The sequence below is a fragment of the Silurus aristotelis genome (assembly GCF_946808225.1).
Source record: "Silurus aristotelis genome assembly, chromosome: 13".
Lineage (NCBI taxonomy): Eukaryota > Metazoa > Chordata > Actinopteri > Siluriformes > Siluridae > Silurus > Silurus aristotelis.
Window position 1 is genome coordinate 29,186,721 of NC_139586.1, and position 19,606 is coordinate 29,206,326.

Genomic DNA, 19,606 nt, shown 5'->3' on the forward strand with positions numbered 1-19,606 from the left:
ATTCATTCAAAGAAGAAGAATTTCCAAACCATTTATCAAACACTGCATATTGAGTAGTAATAAAAGAAACTTTCGGCGCAGTATGAGCTGTGAAGTTCTTCATTTTGATTGGTCAGAAGGTGCTAAGACAGGCTCCAAAGGTTATAGACTACACGGCCAAAAATCCTGGAACACCTGACTTTTTCATCTAGCTTCATGAAGATATGCTTTAACTTCCATTCAATTCATTTTGATGTGTAGAGCGTTTATACCAGTGGACATCGCTGCAGCTTTACAGAGTATAAATATAAAGTTGTATAAAAGAATGTATAAGTTGACTGCCTATAAGGTTTTTCCTTATAAGTTTGTCCCTAATGAGCGAGTCAGTGGCAACTGTGGTGAAGGAAAAACCTCATGATAAAGAAACTTTGAGATTCAAAAGAGAACTTTATCCTCAACAACTGAATGTTTATTCATTACAGTTCAATCGTTGTTGAGGTTTTCAGTTCAGTGATGGACACTGAAATGCGTAACTGTCCATGCAAACTGTGGTCCTGAACCACCGATATAAATTACAGTCCAAATCCATCCTCAAAGTTCTTGAGTTGCAAAAGTCTTGAAAGATCTTAGGTCCAACCCTCACCTACATCAGTACATGACTTTGTTAACAACTTCTTTGTAAACAACTGAATCTCCACAACATCTAGTGGAACATCTTCCCAGAAGAGTGGAGCTTATTATACCAGTGTATGGTTGTTCAAAAAGGTTGTAACTGTTGTTAAAAAAGAAGCACATACCAATATTATTATTATTATTATTATTATTATTATTATTATTATTATTATTATTATTATTATTATTATTATATCTGTAAGTAAAAAAAAAAAATTCACATGTTCCATCTAGACAGAAATGCTTAGCAGTAAAAAGCTGCAATTTATTATATGTTTAACAAAAAGTAGTATGTGTTCTTTAATAATAAAAGAAGAAAAAAAACCATCATGGACGATCTGTTATTGACAAATATTCAGAATAATTCCATTCTGCCTGTTCTTGTTCAATTCCTTATTCAAATGCAGTTTTATTCACCAATGACATCTTAAAGAGATTACTGTTCACTGCTGGACGACGTCAGATATAATAATGTTGATTTTTTTTTGTGACATCCAACATCCATCCAAAAATATAAAATAAATAAACAGTGATCCAAGTTTTATCTTGTGAAACGTTTCCAGCTGGTAATTGTATTTTTTTAATACAGACTTCAGACAGCGTCACTCTCGGTAAAGTTTACCAGCTTCGCAAAGCATTCTGTCGTACCTAATAAATGTCCTCAGGCTATAATATGAAACCCCTGTCCAAGACTTCGTTTCTATTTCTTTTTTTTTTGTCCTTCATCATGTTACACTATGGTAAAACTCGTGTCATATTCACTCAAGCGGTCCCGACAGTGAAAGCAATAGTCAATGCACCAAAGAGGTCTGGTTTGGAAACTGGGTTTACCGCTGACTCCGTCTGTTTTTCCAGCTCCACGTCTATCACCGCGTTCCCTACCGGAACCGTATGACGTGTTGCGTTCGGCAGCGATGGTGGCGATGTTATGCTGCTTTTTCACCATGTGATTAATAGAGATCATTAGTTTCGCTTAAAAAAAAGGGTACATTTTGTGTTTTTTTGGATTAAAATAGGTGAGTAATTAGCGTGATCTGGCATCGCTGGCAGCAGGACTCTTTGTGATTCGTTCTCACACTGATGCACACTTGGGTGACGTTCCTGCTCACACAATCCCCTGCTTGTACGCTTCCACGGGCCTGCACTGATCCCCGTTTCCCCGCTTTATGCCTGGCTGAATGCAGGCTCTGGGGATTAGCTGGGTCCTTCAAAGGCCATTAGCGGCAGTGACAGGTATCCCGTTACCCCCTGCACACACATCTACACACACATACACACTCACACAGATAGGCCAGGTGAGAGTTTCAAAGGCAGAGGTCAGACCAGGACAATGAGGCAGATCCACCTTAAGCCGTGGACCTCCGGCACCTTTATCCCTTCATCCCTCACTCTTTGACTCGTTTTATTCTTTTCATCTTCCTTATCTTGTCGCGTCTCTCGCACAAAACTACTCTTTTTCCCATCATTCGAAAAAGTTCCATTATGATCCATGTAAAAGAAGTCAATTTAGCTTCTAGTATGTAGACTCGAGTGTTTGGGCTTCATAAAGGTTGTTGAGATATAACCAAACGACACGCATGCAACCAAAGAATAAAAATGTAATGTGTTTTAATTACAGGACTAGGAACCTTTAGGAGATCATCTCTAACATAGCAGGAGATGTTGACTTTCATGCAGTTTTGATATAACGAGCTTTAAAACCAATACAATATTTGACCTGGAGAGAGATATCCATCATGTGACTTTTTCCACCATTCTGTTCGGAAACAGGAAAAAAGAAATATTAAGGAAATGGGAATTTGGGAGAGGTGGGCAGTGAAGATTGTCTGCAACCAGAGGAGAACCAGAGGAGTTATAGTAACCTGATTCAGGGATCTGCTGCGCATGACATGTTCATTTGGATTCCTTTTGCATTCTTGTACTCCCAGTGAATTTCAAATATTAGTTGTTTCTCGTTGTTGTTTTCACATTGACATTTCTAAAATTTAGCACATGGCCTTATTCAGACTGACTCGCAGAAGTGCTGGGTCATTTTTCATGTTGGGGTTTGGAGAAGGTTCGTACAACATGAACGAAAAGACGCAAGACAAAAGATTGTTTTATTTATTTGAAGTAAATTTGTGTGCATGGTGAAGAAGTAGGTTTTAAGTCTTCGTTTGAAGACCAGTAGTGACTCAGCCAGGGGGTTTTTATTCCACCACCTGGGTGACAGGACAGAGAAGAGTCTTGATCCAAGTCTTCGTTGTATCTGCATGGACAGAGGGTCCGGTCGAGTCGTGCTAGAATCTCTAAGAGAGCAGGGTGCGATAGTAGGTGGGTGCTGATTCATTTTTGGCTTTGTAGGCAAGTATCAATGTGTTATGAATCTGTTGCAGGCAGCTACAGGAAGCCAGTGCAGGAAACGCAGCAGTGAGGTGGTCTGGGAGACCCTGTGCATTTTAGTTGGAAAACCTAAAGGAAAGAGTTGCAGCAGTGTAGCTTCAAAATGACACTAAATGAACAAGTGGCCTCTGTGGACAGGAAACAACTAATCGTTGATTTTTTAAAGTAGAAGCTGGTTTGGTTGTTCAGATCTTCGTGCATTAGTAGCTGAATTAAGTATCTTCATTGGCAAGAAGATGCAAGCATGTGTGAAAATATTGCTAGTGGTTGCTAGCAGTCTTCAAACATGACAATGATGCATTTACAGCTGATTTAGTAACTGCCTACTTGTTAAAAAGGGGGAAGAAAAGAAACGCTTGTCAGTTAAGCTTTTCTAGGTACGTGCATTCCCTCACCTCCACACCCATTCTTAAGGCAGTGGAATATGAGGACACACAGAGAGCAGAGGAAGTCTTTCATTAGTCAATTACCCAATCGGATGAATAGGCCACTTCCACAGTCAGAGGTTCCCGGGGTCAGAGGCCATCGTTTTCCATAATGAACACAGTCTGTCAGATTTACAAACTCTTACATTTATACCCATATAATCAGTCCACACTCGTCCAGGGACTGTTTGAACTGCAACGGTTTAAAGACAGGGATTTGTAATGCTTTGTAGGTGATCCTAAGGCAACCTGATCTGCACCGTGCGTAAACTGATTACAAGGGCGGTAATCTTATCGTCGTTGTGAAAAAGTGCCTCATGACAGTAAACCATGGCTGACGTAAGCCTGAGCGAGGTGGAGAGCTGTCTCTCTGCCTGCATCCATGACCAACGTGTGTAACCTTTCTTAAGAAAGTTCTGAGATGCATCTTTTGCAAATACACCCTACTGGAATGACTCATTCAGCATGCCCTGGTCATCAATCACTGCAAAATCTGTTGTAAAACAAATAATCCCAAATCAATTACCTTCTTAACATCAACCTTTGGAGTACTGGAGGTCCAGAATGGGTTCTTATTTGAGGGCCAGCGGGGTGAAAGAGGTTAAGGAACATCAAGGAGGTCTAGTTTGCCGCCTGCCCCTGAAAGATTTTGTGGGGGGGTGGAAATCAGGGCCAAGAGGGAAATTTTCTTTAATCACACAGAGAGTGGCCTTGCATCAAAAAGCTTGCTCTGACATTTACGGACAGATTTGATGAGATTTGCTTGTTTCCAGCGGCTCTCAAAAGACCCAGACTCAAAGGGGGGGATAATGCTCAGAGGCTCTTAATTGCACCAATTTGCTTCTGCAGCTGCTTGGCCTGTCCACAAACAGATTCGGGGAACACATTGTTACTCCTTTGTCATCAATGCCCACATGGAATAGCATGACATGCTAATTTAAAACCGGTTACGTTTGAAACGAACATCATTCGTGCTTCCTTTATTATTATGATCCCAAAACCCCTTACATCCTGAAAACATCTCCAGATATATGAGAAGAGTCGAGGGGCGGCAGAGCAATGTCTGGGATGTTCCACTTGGCTGATCAGACACAAGACAGGCCTCTATTGAAAGGACCGAAATGAGAGACAGGGAGGTGACAGATGACACAACAGTACCATCAGCCAGCAGTCACATTTCTTCAGCAGTGATAGAGGCCTTGACCTTCACCCAGTCCTTTACAGGGGGTGACTGAGATCTGATCAATAACCAGTGAAACCAAATGAGGGCTCTTATTGGAAAATTCAACTCTGGGTGAAGATATTTATGCTTTTGCAAATTGGATTGATGTAAGAAGACAAAGAAGAAAAAATGTTGGGACGTCTTTTACATTTAAAAAAATATATTAAAAAAATTATATTTAGCTACCAAATATTTTTAATAAGCGACGATCAATAAATTATACAGAACTGACATATACCTTTGGTCAATGAACATGTGATGAATAATCATTTTACCTTCGTTGCAAATGTCAAAGTCATTGTATCAAGTGTCGTCGTATTAAGTATCATTTATTGAACAGTTCATACGACTGATAACTCTGTATTTCCGAGAATCGATTACTGTTCTATTTTAGTCTCAAACTAAGCAACTTAAATAGATTCATCAAAGACAAACTCCAGATGTTGCCCAGACAGCTTTGTTATGGGTCTGGTTTACTGCTGTATGTTATATAAGATCTACAGATATGAGCAACATTTTAACAGGTTACTATTACTTCTAGTGCAAGCTGCAGGTTGACCGGTCAGCCCCGTGCACAACAGCACCTGATGAAACTATAAAGAAGGTTTATTGCATATGGCCTGGTTTATAAACTCTGTACATGCCATTTACGAACATGGATAAGTGTCTGAGGCAGCTGGGCAAAGATCCCTATGAATTGCTGTGGTGAATTTCCAGTCTCTTCTCTTAGAAACAGATTTGTTTTGTTTTTAGTCATGAAACTTGTAGTTCTTTTAATTCGTTCCTGTACTTAAGTCACTTTTTTTTCGTGTATCTGTACTTCACTGAAGTTTTTCATTGGGGGAGATTGTTACTTTTACTTCATTACATTAAAGACTTCTCTGATTTGAACAGATTGTCCATCACCCTTGTAATTGTCTTATCTCAACTAATCACTGTGTATCTCAACTCTTCACTCTGTATCTCAACTATTCACTGTTTATCTCAACTCTTCAGTGTGTATCTGAACTCTTCAGTGTGTGTCTGAACTCTTCAGTGTGTATCTCAACACTTCACTGTGTATCTCAACGCTTAACTGTGTATCTCAACACTTCACTGTGTATCTCAACTCTTCACTGTGTATCTCAACTCTTCACTGTGTATCTCAACGCTTCACTGTGTATCTCAACACTTCACTGTGTATCTCAACTCTTCACTGTGTATCTCAACGCTTCACTGTGTATCTCAACACTTCACTGTGTATCTCAACGCTTCACTGTGTATCTCAACACTTCACTGTGTATCTCAACTCTTCACTGTGTATCTCAACTCTTCACTGTGTATCTCAACACTTTACTGTGTATCTCAACTCTTCACTGTGTACCTCAACTCTTCACTGTGTATCTCAACGCTTCACTCTGTATCTCAACTCTTCACTGTGTATCTCAACGCTTCACTGTGTATCTCAACTCTTCACTGTGTATCTCAACTCTTCACTGTGTATCTCAACTCTTCACTGTGTATCTCAACTCTTTACTGTGTATCTCAACTCTTCACTGTGTATCTCAACTCTTCACTGTGTATCTCAACTCTTCACTGTGTATCTCCACTCTTTACTGTGTATCTCAACTCTTCACTGTGTATCTCAACTCTTCACTGTGTATCTCAACTATTCACTGTTTATCTCAACTCTTCACTGTGTATCTCAACTCTTTACTGTGTATCTCAACTCTTCACTGTGTATCTCAACTCTTCACTGTGTATCTCAACTCTTCACTGTGTATCTCAACGCTTCACTCTGTATCTCAACTCTTCACTATGTATCTCAACGCTTCACTGTGTATCTCAACTCTTCACTGTGTATCTCAACTCTTCACTGTGTATCTCAACTCTTTACTGTGTATCTCAACTCTTCACTGTGTATCTCAACTCTTTACTGTGTATCTCAACTCTTCACTGTGTATCTCAACTCTTTACTGTGTATCTCAACTCTTCACTGTGTATCTCAACTCTTTACTGTGTATATCAACTCTTCACTGTGTATCTCAACTCTTCACTGTGTATCTCAACTCTTTACTGTGTATCTCAACTCTTCACTGTGTATCTCAACTCTTCACTGTGTATCTCAACTCTTCACTGTGTATCTCAACGCTTCACTCTGTATCTCAACTCTTCACTGTGTATCTCAACTCTTCACTCTGTATCTCAACACTTCACTGTGTATCTCAACTCTTCACTGTGTATCTCAACTCTTCACTGTGTATCTCAACGCTTCACTCTGTATCTCAACTCTTCACTGTGTATCTCAACTCTTCACTCTGTATCTCAACACTTCACTGTGTATCTCAACTCTTCAGTGTGTATCTCAACACTTCACTGTGTATCTCAACTCTTCAGTGTGTATCTCAACACTTCACTGTGTATGCCAAACCAATTTGCTCGAGCAAACATCAACTTCAGATGAAACAACAGCACTGCTTGATTCTTTTTTATACTCATGTTCATCTGGGTTTGTTTTCACAGTGAATCAAAAGCACAAATTCAGGAGTGGATTTCACCCAAAGAGCTGGATGGGCTGCGAGTTCTGGCTACACAATCACCAAGTCAAGAAGGTTATGTGAAGTATTACACCAATTGCTGTGTTCTTGTTTGTTTTAGGAGATATTTTTATGTTTACTTGCTATGACTCATCTTTTTTATTGTTGCCTTTTGTGCCCTTTTACAGCTCAATCAGATGAATGTCTGTGCAATCCAGTCTGAAATGGGAACGCCTGAATTGTGGGTGTGCCACCCTTTTATTATCATTTGGCCCTCTGAGATCTGTAATGTCATGTTTGTCTTTAGTCAGCAATGAAACATGGCTAGGTTTCAATGAGGCCATTTTGCATGATCAAATAGGGCAGTTACAGGGCCTTAGTCAGCGTTCTCATCCCCTGCAACGCTTTACTTCCTATACGGTGGAAAAGTGGGACCATGCCTCATGCATGTTATTTCATGCATGTTATAGCTCAAGATTAATGGACGTAATAAACCTCAGCACTCTTCTTAAATCATCAGTTCACATAATCTTCTCAGTTAGGCTCAGTTTGTTCAGTAGGTCCGAGAACCTGCAAAGTCAGAAAACTCAGCAAACACAAGGGAATCCCCAGTAGTCCTGAGAAAGCTTCCAAAAAATACCGTACTGTCTGGCTTAACACGCAAGTCTCAATCAAAAGGTCAATTCAGAGCTTCTAAAATTCCCACAGAGCGTTCTAAAGAGATGCTGCCAGTACCTCCATCCTGACACGCCGAGGCTCAGGCGAGGCTCAGACTGTCAGAGCCTGTCTGCTCTCGCTCATTTAGCCTCAGCACGACAGAAAGAACGACGCTGTTTCCTTTGGCAGACGTTAGTCAGCGTATGTTGTTGCATGAGAAAGCTGTAGATTCCCAACTGATCTAATTAATAGTTGTTTTACATCCTGCATAACAAAACATTGGAATAACACCGCTAATGACTTTTCATCGGGCGGAAGGAAAATTGCCCTCGGATCAGTTCTCGTCAGAATGTCACCATTTAGCGGGTTTAGCGCTTTGTCCCTGTAGTGAAACAATTCTACTGTAGCGTTACTGCAATGACTGTGTACATCAAATCGATTTATTTGGGAAGTATTTGGGTATATTTATTGGTTCTTTATTTTTAAATTTCCAACTATCTCATTGGAGGAAATCACACAATTCCGTTCACTGGTCCTCTAAAGGTTTTCAGACCCAGGAGTAATAACTAATGAGATGTTTGAATTGACATTATTGCTGGAAGCTGCTCTGTGGTTAATGAGTTTATATTGCTATTTTATTCAATGAGTGTTAGACATTTACAATGATTGCATTTGGCAGATGCCCTTATCCAGATTATTATTACAGATATATTGTTTATAACACTGAGTCGCAGCTTAGTGAGGGCTGGGATTGAACTCATGACCTTCCTATCAGAAATTCAGAAGATAACTACAGCATTTGGTGCACTTTCTTATTCAGAAGAACGACAGTCTTTCCTGACTTTTGGTAAAAAAACAAATTACTCAGTTTTGGAAACCAACAAATAATAAAAACATAATGTGCATGAGATATTTCTCTGATGTGCCCAGTAGACGCCCTGTAGATCTACTGGTCTGTGAATGCCATCACCCAGGCTATCAAGACCCTCAATGCCTTTCTGAGGACTGTTTCAGGACTAATGAATTCTGCACTGCTGCTACCTGGTCGTTCCTGAACTGGAACATCTCGAGTTGTGCCCAGGGTTTATAAGGTTACATCATTCCTCCTAATGGCTTGGGTGTGGTGAGTTGAGTGTGGCCAAAAACCATTCCAGAGAATCATAGGATGGGTCGGTTTCTATTCAAGGAACTAAACCCTGAGCTGCTCAGTTGTATGAATGAGAAATGTAATGTAAATATGTTCTCCAGGTGATTCTCATGTGTATCTGCCAGGTTTTTTTATTATAACCATTAAAGGCTTGGCCAAAGCAAAGGTTCCAAGGAAAACGTCTTTATTATTCCAGCTGTCTTTATTGCTGTGACATATGGCTTTCTTAGAAAATCATACATGCTCACATGTACAAAAGACTAACCAGGTGATTCCTCCCACCTCCAACAGTTTATCTGGGACCACATATCTTCAACTACATCCATAATTGTAGCAAATTCAGTAAACATGCTGATGAACACAGGGAATAAACGAGTTTGGAGATTGTAGATGAGAAAAAAAGAGAAACTGCTAATTGCGACTTTTTATGTCCATTCATGGTATCAAACTTGGCTCGTGTGTAGCACAAGATATACCAATTAAAATATTATTGCTACACATCTACAAGTGGTGTGTGTGTGTGTGTGTGTGTGTGTGTGTGTGTGTGTGTGTGTGTGTGTGTGTGTGTGTGTGTGTGTGTGTGTGTGTGTCTTTCATGTTTGTCCCTTTTCTTTATTCGTTGCCAAAAACAACTAGCAAAAGATGAACTTTCTGCATTTTCCCACTATAGTTGCACCCAATGTCCTTGTTTGAAAGGATTAAAGGGGGCAGTTTTCTCCATCTCTTTGGCACCATATGCCTCAGAAACTTTCTTTGGGCTTAAACAACATTCTAAGATTTCAGAGAGGCGTCTGGAATCACCTGGGGTGGGTGTCTGCTTAAATCAGGACCACAATGTCCACTACACTCGCAGTCATTTTAGAAATAAACAGTTTTTGTTGTTTAATACTCAATAGATTTGACAGAAATATGGCATGCGCAATCCAATGATTTAACCATATAGTATTATATATGTGTATCTACAGTAGTAATGGAAATATAATTTGTGCATAGGAGCTCCAGGTAACTGAGCATCAGAAAGAAAATCACCACACAGGTAAGTTTTGGCGTGAAGCTGGTAGCCTTCTAACACGTTACCTTACTGTTCTTTAACCCGGAATGGGGAAAATGTGCTATAATTCCTGCTATAATGTGCTATAATTCCTCCCAACAGAGTTTTAGGCTGATGGGATTTTGTTTGCATGCCAGAGAACCAGTGTTGGTTTATGAATTGATGGAGACTTTAAAGCTCTTTTGTACGTCGCTCTGAATAAGAAAATGCAGCGATTGTAAATTAAATCCTGGTGTTCGTTTCTTTAATTCAATTCAATTCATGTTTATTTGTATTGCGCTTTTAATAATGAACATTGTCTCAAAGCAGCTTTACACAGATAATGCGGTGATTAAACGTGAATATGTTCTTTGTAAGTAAGTTTGTCCCTGATGAGCAACTGTGGTGAAGGAAAAACTCCCTGAGATGGCATAAGGAAGAAACCTTGAGAGGAACCAGACTCAAGAGGGAACCCATCCTCATCTGGGTCGCACCGAATGTCCATTTAAAGCAGATATACGATGTTGCGGGTGCAGTGATGATGATCAGAAGCGAAAAGTATCCTGAGTCAGTGTAGGAGACTGTTGACATTAACTACAGTCCAAATCCATCCTCAAAGCTCCCGTTCTTACTCCGGAATTCTTTAAAGCGATTGGTTTTGGTGACGGACAGTAAAATCACTTATTATTATATAATAAAAACATTATTGTTCCTTTTGAATGATTAAATTACAAGATGAAACAACGGCACATTTGCACATTCAGGATGTAAAATGGATAAAAAAATTCAAATTAAAATAAAAACATGGGCACCTTCAATAAATTTGATAAACATTTACTCGGTCTGAACATGTAAAGTTTACAGAAAACATGTTCTAACACAGTGTATCATACTGTATATTTAAAATGTAGATATTTATATATTTTATATTTTTACAACAATTCAATTTATTATTTATTACATTTAATTTAGTTATATATTTATTTATTTGCCGTATGTACAGTATATTTACATATTTAACTGCACTTCAGTCATCTATCTATCTATCTATCTATCTATCTATCTATCTATCTATCTATCTATCTATCTATCTATCTATCTATCTATCTATCCATCCATCCATCCATCCATCCATCCATCCATCCATCCATCCATCCATCCATCTATCTATCTATCTATCTATCTATCTATCTATCTATCTATCTATCTATCTATCTATCTATCTATCTATCTATCTATCTAGTATGTGTGTTTTTGAACATCTCAGTCCACATTTAGTCCCCATTTGCTCTTATAATGAGCTCCACTCTTCTGAGAAGAAGTTCCACTAGATTTTTTGTGGAGATTCAAGTGTGTTAGTAAAGTCAGGTACTGATGTAGGTGAGAAAGTGAGGAATCCTGGGGTGCAGTCAGCGTTCACATTCATCATGTTCAATAAAATTGGAGCTCTATAGCAGGAGATCTTCCACATCTTCCAGATCTTCATGGAGCTGGAGTTATGCACAGGGACATCATCATGCTGGAATGGGTTTGGGTCTCCTAGTTCAAGTGAAGGGAACATTTAAAGCTATGCATTCACGTACACGTCAGGTACAATTGTGTACACGTTTGTGGGAAGAAGTGTGTATGGCTCAAAAAGGTCAGATGTCCCAATACTTTTGTCTGTAGAGAGGATCTGTAGTTCTACATTATATATACATGGGGAATCCATCTTTGAGCGACATGGTCGACACGTGAGAATTACATGAATGGCACATGGAAAACGTCTGCCTCGGCTTTGCTGAAATATTTCTTACATACGTCTCCTGAGGAAAGACACGGAGACCAAAATGGGACTAAATCGGAATGCAGTTTTTTTTGCCATTGGAACGAAACAGCAAGACCTGGCAGTATGGAATTACTACACTAATATCAATCCTCTGATGGAATCAGTGGACAGAAAGTCATATAAAACCCTCACATATGCTACATACAGGCCTCAATCTTGTCCATAATAATAAAGCACTTGACAACTAGTGAAGTATTTCCCATAATTACTGTCATTTCCGTCTTGAATTTACAAGCCGGTGAATCCGAGACACACTTTTGTTATTGGACGTGAGTAATTTAATGCGTGTCAAAACACATTCTTCCACAAAATACGACTCATTTGACACGTTCGAGCCAAAATAATGAATATAACTTCTATACGCGTTCCTGTTTTACCTCTGCTGACTGTTAAAGGTCATACGCGGCAGCGTTACTGCCGTACAATCTGCCTTCTGTGGCTTGTCCGAGCCTCGGTAGACTGACAGGCTTGTTTCTCGAAATATGTTTTAAATAATTCCACAATATATTCAGAACGGGTGGATGATTTTCTTCCTGCGACTCGGGGCCAAGCGCAACACGCCTATGAAATCACAGCAAAGGAAAAGGGCAGCGTGTTAAGGGAGATGCAGAGCTACGACGGGGGAAACTTGGTAAACATGACACAAGTCCCTGGAAATAAAGCTGAGAAAGAAGGAGAGGGAGAGAGAGCGAGAGAGAGAGAGATGGAGAGAGAGAGACGGAGGTACAGGGCCTGGCATACTGCAAAGGGAGCATATTTTAACACAAGTGACTTTCCTGATTATGCCTGTTACATGACTTTATTTCCACACGGCTGAGTGCAGTGTCACCGTCTGGACTCGGCTCAAATTGTTCATGTCTTTAGCCACACACACACCCAAGACTTCAACAGTGTGTTCTTTTAAAGTTCCGTTTAAGAGGAAAAAATGTGAGATTGTACAAACCCGGCTCTGCTTGCCACCAATATTTATAAGTACCACTGACATGAATAATGAAAAGTAAAGCAACATTGGATAAATCTTCCAAAATAAATCGTTGTAGCACCACATTTAGCTGTTTTTGAACAGCTGAACAGCTAAACTAGCAGCTTTTTAGCTGTTCAGTTCATTTTAGTTTTATTTGTAGAGCACGTTTAACAGTGAATGTTTTCTCTAAGCAGCTTTACACAGATAAAGAGTTTAGAAATGAGATTCTGCTCTTCAGACCCACCCAGCAACAATAAATTATTGATTTGGAATGAAGCATAAGGAATTCCTAATCAGTATTTTTCCACTACATAAAATCAAAGGTGAGCAGTAATGAAGTAAATGTAATCCGTTCCTGTGTTTAAGTCGCTTTGTCACGTATCTGTATTTTACTGTAGTGTTTCCATTTGGGGAGATTTTTACTGTAACTTTACTACATTTCAAAGTAAAATTTCTTAGATTGACTACATTAAGTGAAATCAGTCGTTCCTTTTTATTAATGAGGATTAAAACGTAACTGGTGAAACACGCGGCGAGTCACCAATCAGGATCGAGCGCACGCTCTGTTTTACACGTGTTCTGATCGGCGCTCGGTGCATCTACTGATCACCAACATACAGTTCAGCATCAGTTCAACATCAAGCAGAACATTTAGAGAGGAACAAATGATGAAGAAACTCCAGACTGGAACTCACCACAACACACGTGACCTCGTTTACACGTTTATTTTAAAGTAGTTAAAAAAGAAGGTTTTGTGTTCATGATGATTGTAATAGAAATCAATCAGTGTTTGAGTCATTAATATCATTCTATTAATAGATCAGTGTGCTGAGAGTCACATTCGAGTCTTTACACATAAACTGATTAAGTAAAGAATCTTTGACAAAAGTGACATTGGAACATTAAAGCCGTAATAAATCACAGTACTTTTGATATTTAAGTTCATTTGAAGGCAAAAAACCTTTTGTTCGTTTACTCAATTAAAAGTTTAAAGTGACACTTTTACTGTAACTGGAGTCACGTTTTACTGAGTGAATTTCTACTCTGTTCGTGAAAAATCCGGATACCAAATTATGTATTTGAGCACCAATGCAAACCCTTTACAAAGATGGAATTTGGGTTTCAGGTTTATGCTTCTTCTTCACTTTTCTGAACAACCGCTTAAACCATGATTCATCCTGACTAGTTTTCCTCTTCTGTTATCTACAGAACAGGTAGAGTGAAGTTCCACCCATGACCACCTGTAAAGATTGAAACAGATTGTCCCCCACCCTTGTAATTGTCTTATCTCAACTCTTCACTCTGTATCTCAACTCTTCACTCTGTATCTCAACTCTTCACTCTGTATCTCAACTCTTCACTCTGTATCTCAACTCCTTACTCTGTATCTCAACTCTTCACTCTGTATCTCAACTCTTCACTCTGTATCTCAACTCTTCACTCTGTATCTCAACTCTTCACTGTGTATCTCAACTCTTCACTCTGTATCTCAACTCTTCACTCTGTATCTCAACTCTTCACTCTGTATCTCAACTCTTCACTGTGTATCTCAACTCCTTACTCTGTATCTCAACTCTTCACTCTGTATCTCAACTCCTTACTCTGTATCTCAACTCTTCACTCTGTATCTCAACTCCTTACTCTGTATCTCAACTCTTCACTCTGTATCTCAACTCCTTACTCTGTATCTCAACTCTTCACTCTGTATCTCAACTCTTCACTCTGTATCTCAACTCCTTACTCTGTATCTCAACTCTTCACTCTGTATCTCAACTCTTCACTCTGTATCTCAACTCTTCACTCTGTATCTCAACTCTTCACTCTGTATCTCAACGCTTCACTCTGTATCTCAACTCCTTACTCTGTATCTCAACTCTTCACTCTGTATCTCAACTCTTCACTCTGTATCTCAACTCTTCACTCTGTATCTCAACTCTTCACTCTGTATCTCAACTCCTTACTCTGTATCTCAACTCTTCACTCTGTATCTCAACTCTTCACTCTGTATCTCAACTCTTCACTCTGTATCTCAACGCTTCACTCTGTATCTCAACTCTTCACTCTGTATCTCAACTCTTCACTCTGTATCTCAACTCTTCACTCTGTATCTCAACTCTTCACTCTGTATCTCAACTCCTTACTCTGTATCTCAACTCTTCACTCTGTATCTCAACTCTTCACTCTGTATCTCAACTCTTCACTCTCTATCTCAACTCTTCACTCTGTATCTCAACTCTTCACTCTGTATCTCAACTCTTCACTCTGTATCTCAACTCTTCACTCTGTATCTCAACTCCTTACTCTGTATCTCAACTCTTCACTCTGTATCTCAACTCTTCACTCTGTATCTCAACTCTTCACTCTCTATCTCAACTCTTCACTGTGTATCTCAACTCTTCACTGTGTATCTCAACGCTTCACTCTGTATCTCAACTCTTTATTGCCAAACCAATTTGCTCGAGAAAACTTCGACTTCAGGCGGAACAACAGCAGAGAATTTCATTGTGTAAGTGAAATGATTTCCCCAGAGTCAGCGTTCTGCCTGTATAACTTGAGTGTTCCTAAAATAGACAAGCCAACAAACAACAACATTTGTATACAACAACAAAAACAAAGTGTTGGCTTTAACTCATGGCCAGGATTTAATTCGGCTCAGACTGCCAGCGTTGGTCAAGATGGGTTGTGTTTCATTTACAAAAACAGTTCTTTAAGACAAAACCTCCTCACCCTTTTCTGTCTTTTCTTTCATTCCACCGTTTAAACTTGTATTCCTCTCTATTTTCCAGCTCTCTGTTCATCAAATTCATGGCTCTGCATCTTCCCCTCCTTCTGTTCCACTCCACTGGGATTGATACAATATTTTCCAAACCTCAATTAGCTGAGGGCTCGTTGACTAATTCCGACTGTTTTTGCACCTGAGCAGTCGGGAGTGGGGGCTGGAAAAAGGGAAAAAGTGACCATGGCCTGGGGTAGGTACGAACGTCCCCTGTTGACAGATCACGGGGGCGATGCCAAGGACGGCACGGAGGTGGATGGCATTGAAGGTGGATGCCACTATTCCTAGCACCACTTCACCCATGAGTAAAGCACCAGAAACAAGATATGATGTGTACATGAGAACAGACTTACACAATGGCTCATTCACCGCCGCCGTACGAAGGTGTTCGGCTGAAATACGTAATTCGTTTCACAGGAATGCATTATTAATAAGGATCGTTCCCAGGGTTATGTTCAGGTGTGTTCTGTTCAGTAGTTTTATTGGATTTGGTTAATGTTTAACATGCTTTCTTTGGCCTTGCTTTAACATTCGCAATAAATCCATGGCATTTTTTTATGCTAGGGAGGATCGCAAGTTGTTGGTTTTTTATTTTGTTTATTTAGCCCCTTAAACCACAATATGGACAATTCGCCAATTACGCCAATTATGTACAGTATTATACCGCGGCAAAGAAGGCCTTTGCTACTCAAGGGGCACTTAGAGAAATTTAGAAGCAGGAAATGAGAGTGGAAATTGCATTGCAGGGCTGCACTGTTTCACCTCACCAAATCCATGTGAAACATCTAAGCAGACCTGACAGAGTCCTGGAAACTAGAAACCGACAAAATCCGCAGTTATGGTGTATGGGATTGTAGGTGACAGACGTTCTGGGGATCTAAACCAACACAATACTGGCTGCAGAAATGACTAGACACACTTCAGTTTTATAATATTAACTCACATGCATGTCTACATGGTTTTCCTAAAACTAATCGGATTATCATATGTGTCACGTCTTGCTGATTGCTTCACACCATGCAATGTTACTCTCTTCCAATTCCATGTAATTCTATTTAATTCTGGACAGCTGCACACCAGCAGACTAAAGCTGTGCTTGCAGCTGGATGGACTGGTCTGGAAGAGATGAATCACAGTGTTTGCAGAAAGGGCACTGAGCAACACATATAAACACACCAAGTATGACTTTGGTCAAACTCAGGTCACACACGTCACTACAATGTGGCCATCTAATGGCCCCTAAATGCCAAATCCAGGCCAAGAAACTGTGTACAGCTGAGAAACAAGTGTAGTATCTCATGATCTGCTAGAAGCAAGCAAAGCCCAATGGCAACAGGAAAATGTGGGCGATTTGTCTGAGGAAATGTGACAAGCTGTTGCACCTGTAATTTTAAAAATGGGGGGAAATAATGGACCATGGATGATTTGGAAAAACCAGCAAATGATAAAATGCTGATTTTATACCTCCTTTTTAATCCAACTAATGCATATATTATAATGGGAATATAAATATAATGCATCTTGATGTTTTTATGAATTTCCTTAAAAGCTTAAAAACCCTGCCTTCCTGCTCTCGTGTTCTTGTTCAGCCATCGCTCGCTTGAGCCTCATTTACTACTCCGTTATAAATATGGCCCGTGATTGTTTTTCCCCCCACCAGACCATGACACCAATCGCAGATAAATCTGTGAACCCGAGGAATCCCGAGCCATAAAAGAAATCCATAAAAAGAGCATGCGTGGTAATAAAAGTGAAGGCTGATACATAATAAGCTCCACACCCTTTCTAGGAGAATAAGAGGAAAGGCCACTGCGTGTACTCACTGTCTGGATAGTTTTTGCGCCGTGTGCCGTCCACCTTGCCGCTCTTGTCGATGCAGAGGAAGAACTTGTTGGCAGAATACAGGCGGCGGAGTCGCACGTCTCCTTCCAGGTGGTTGTAACTGCGCGTGTGGCGTTCCAGAGTCCATGAGCAGTTCGTGCCCCGCGCCAGCACGTGCAGTGGGTCATGACCCGGGCATCCTGCAAGTGCTGCACCGGCCAGAAAGAAGAGCAAGGTGAGGCACGCAAGGCGAACCGGGAGAGCGCCGGGCAGCAGAGGTAGTCCGATAGGGGCTGGGCCGATCGAGGTGAGATCGGCACAGTGAGCAGCAACGGTCGCCGTCCATTTGCACATGGTGGGTCACACTCCCAATATGCACCTTGCGTAAACAGCTGGCATGATGTTGCTCCCCATTCGGCTCTCCGACGCGTACAGTTCCTGTCCCGCTGTGCTTTTTTCAGAAGGAACCATTCGGAAAAAAGAGCATGGTCAAACACAAAGCGGATTTGAGTCAGGAGTCTGAATGTGTGCCTGGTTGTCCTGTGCCGTCTTCACTGCAGAGGTGATATAGCACTTTGTAATTCCATCTCCAACCAAGGTTCTAGCTCTTCTCAAGTTTCCCCAGGAGCACTCAGGTCTCTTGACTGAACGTTACCCGGCTGTGAAGGCACTGTGGGATGGCTGCACCTTGCAGAGGCTCCCTCTTCTTTCAACCAGGGGCAGAGCAAGGTGAAACGTGAGGCCGGCTGACCCGTGGCTGTGAATGAGTCGAGCAAATTATGTGTGTGTGTGTGTGTGTGTGTGTGTGTGTGTGTGTGTGTGTGTGTGTATGTGTGTGTGTTAAAGAGAGGGAGTGAGAGTGAAGCAAGAGAGAGAGAGAGAGAGAAAGAGAGAGAGAGAGAAAGCACTGAGAGCACGTCTGTGTGACCGAAAGAGGCAGTAAAGGGTGCCCAAGCTCTTTCTCTTCGCCCCGCTGTCTTCTCTTTGGTGGGGTGGCTCACTCCTTCCTCACATTTTATCCTGGGCAGGGCTTGTATCAGGGGGACTAATGAAGATGGGTGGGTCCAGGTTTATTCAGAATCACTGCAGAAGTATAACCCTCTTTATCATTCATGTCCTCCCCTGCTCTTGAGGACAATTAACATCTGGCAGGAGAAGTGTGTGTACTGTATAATAATCGGCCCAACCTACTGTTTTATATTATTATTTTCAACCACATGCCAGATTATGATCACAGATAACGAGGACAATAAAGAATGTTAATGCTTTAATGTCTTGGTTCAGGAACCATGTTACAAAAATCTGAAAGATGAGTGCGATCACACTTTTATTGGTACGGATGGAAATTGCATGAAGACACCTAGCACCGCAAAGCAGCTCCGGTTTGATGCGACTGACTAATGAGTTTTGTGCTCTTTTGTTTTGTTTCGTTCGTTCGTTCATCTATTTCTTTTTCTCGGCAAACGCCTCGTTGTGGTCAGGGTCACAGTGGATCCAGTTTCTGTCCTGGGAATACTGGGTGTGAGGTGGGAATACACCCTGGTTGGAGCAGAGCACTACACACATTCACACACTCATTCACACCGAGGGGGACATTTAACATAGACATTCTACCTAATGGGAGAAGCCAAAAGAAGAAGAAGAAGAAGAAGAAGAAGAAGAAGAAGAAGAAGAAGAAGAAGATCCTACTCACCAGCGTACATTTTTACTTTATATTGTTTTTTTTGTTTTATTTTGATATGTTAGATTTTTTTTATTTGCCTGTAGATTGTAGCCTCTACTATAAATAATACACAAGGTTATTAATAATAATTAAAAAGAATTAATAAACCCATCTATCATAACTCACCTCTCTGGCTGTTGTGCTTAAGTAGGCACCTGCTTATAGGAACTACTTCTATCCCTCAAAAAGAGTTTTAGTAATCTGTGAGGAACTGATGATGAAGAGTGAAGGAGTGGTCTTCGCTTAGGGAGGTAGTCATTGGACTCTGGATCAGAAGGTCACACGTTCAAATCCCAAGGCCCTTTAAACTCAACTGCCCTCTCAGGTAAATGGATCTGAAAGTTGTGGGATCAAATCCCAGATAAGTGTAAGTTGCTCTGGATGAGGATGTTTTCCAAATGTCATGAGTGTAAACGAAAGAGGTGGAAAAGAGATTGATGAAGTGTGTTTCTGGAAGTTGATGG

The 19,606-nt window shown here is 40.5% G+C and overlaps 1 protein-coding gene across 1 annotated transcript in view; it reads right to left on the minus strand.

The window, feature by feature from the left end:
* fgf22 (fibroblast growth factor 22) overlaps positions 1-19,606 on the minus strand; it is a 31,703-nt gene that overhangs the window by 9,884 nt on the left and 2,213 nt on the right. The window contains exon 1 of the mRNA XM_083559447.1: positions 17,422-19,606. This exon is cut by the window's right edge and continues 2,213 nt beyond it. Within this exon, the coding sequence (XP_083415573.1) occupies positions 17,422-17,773 (352 nt within the window). The 5' untranslated portion in view covers positions 17,774-19,606. The remainder of the gene's footprint in view (positions 1-17,421) is intronic.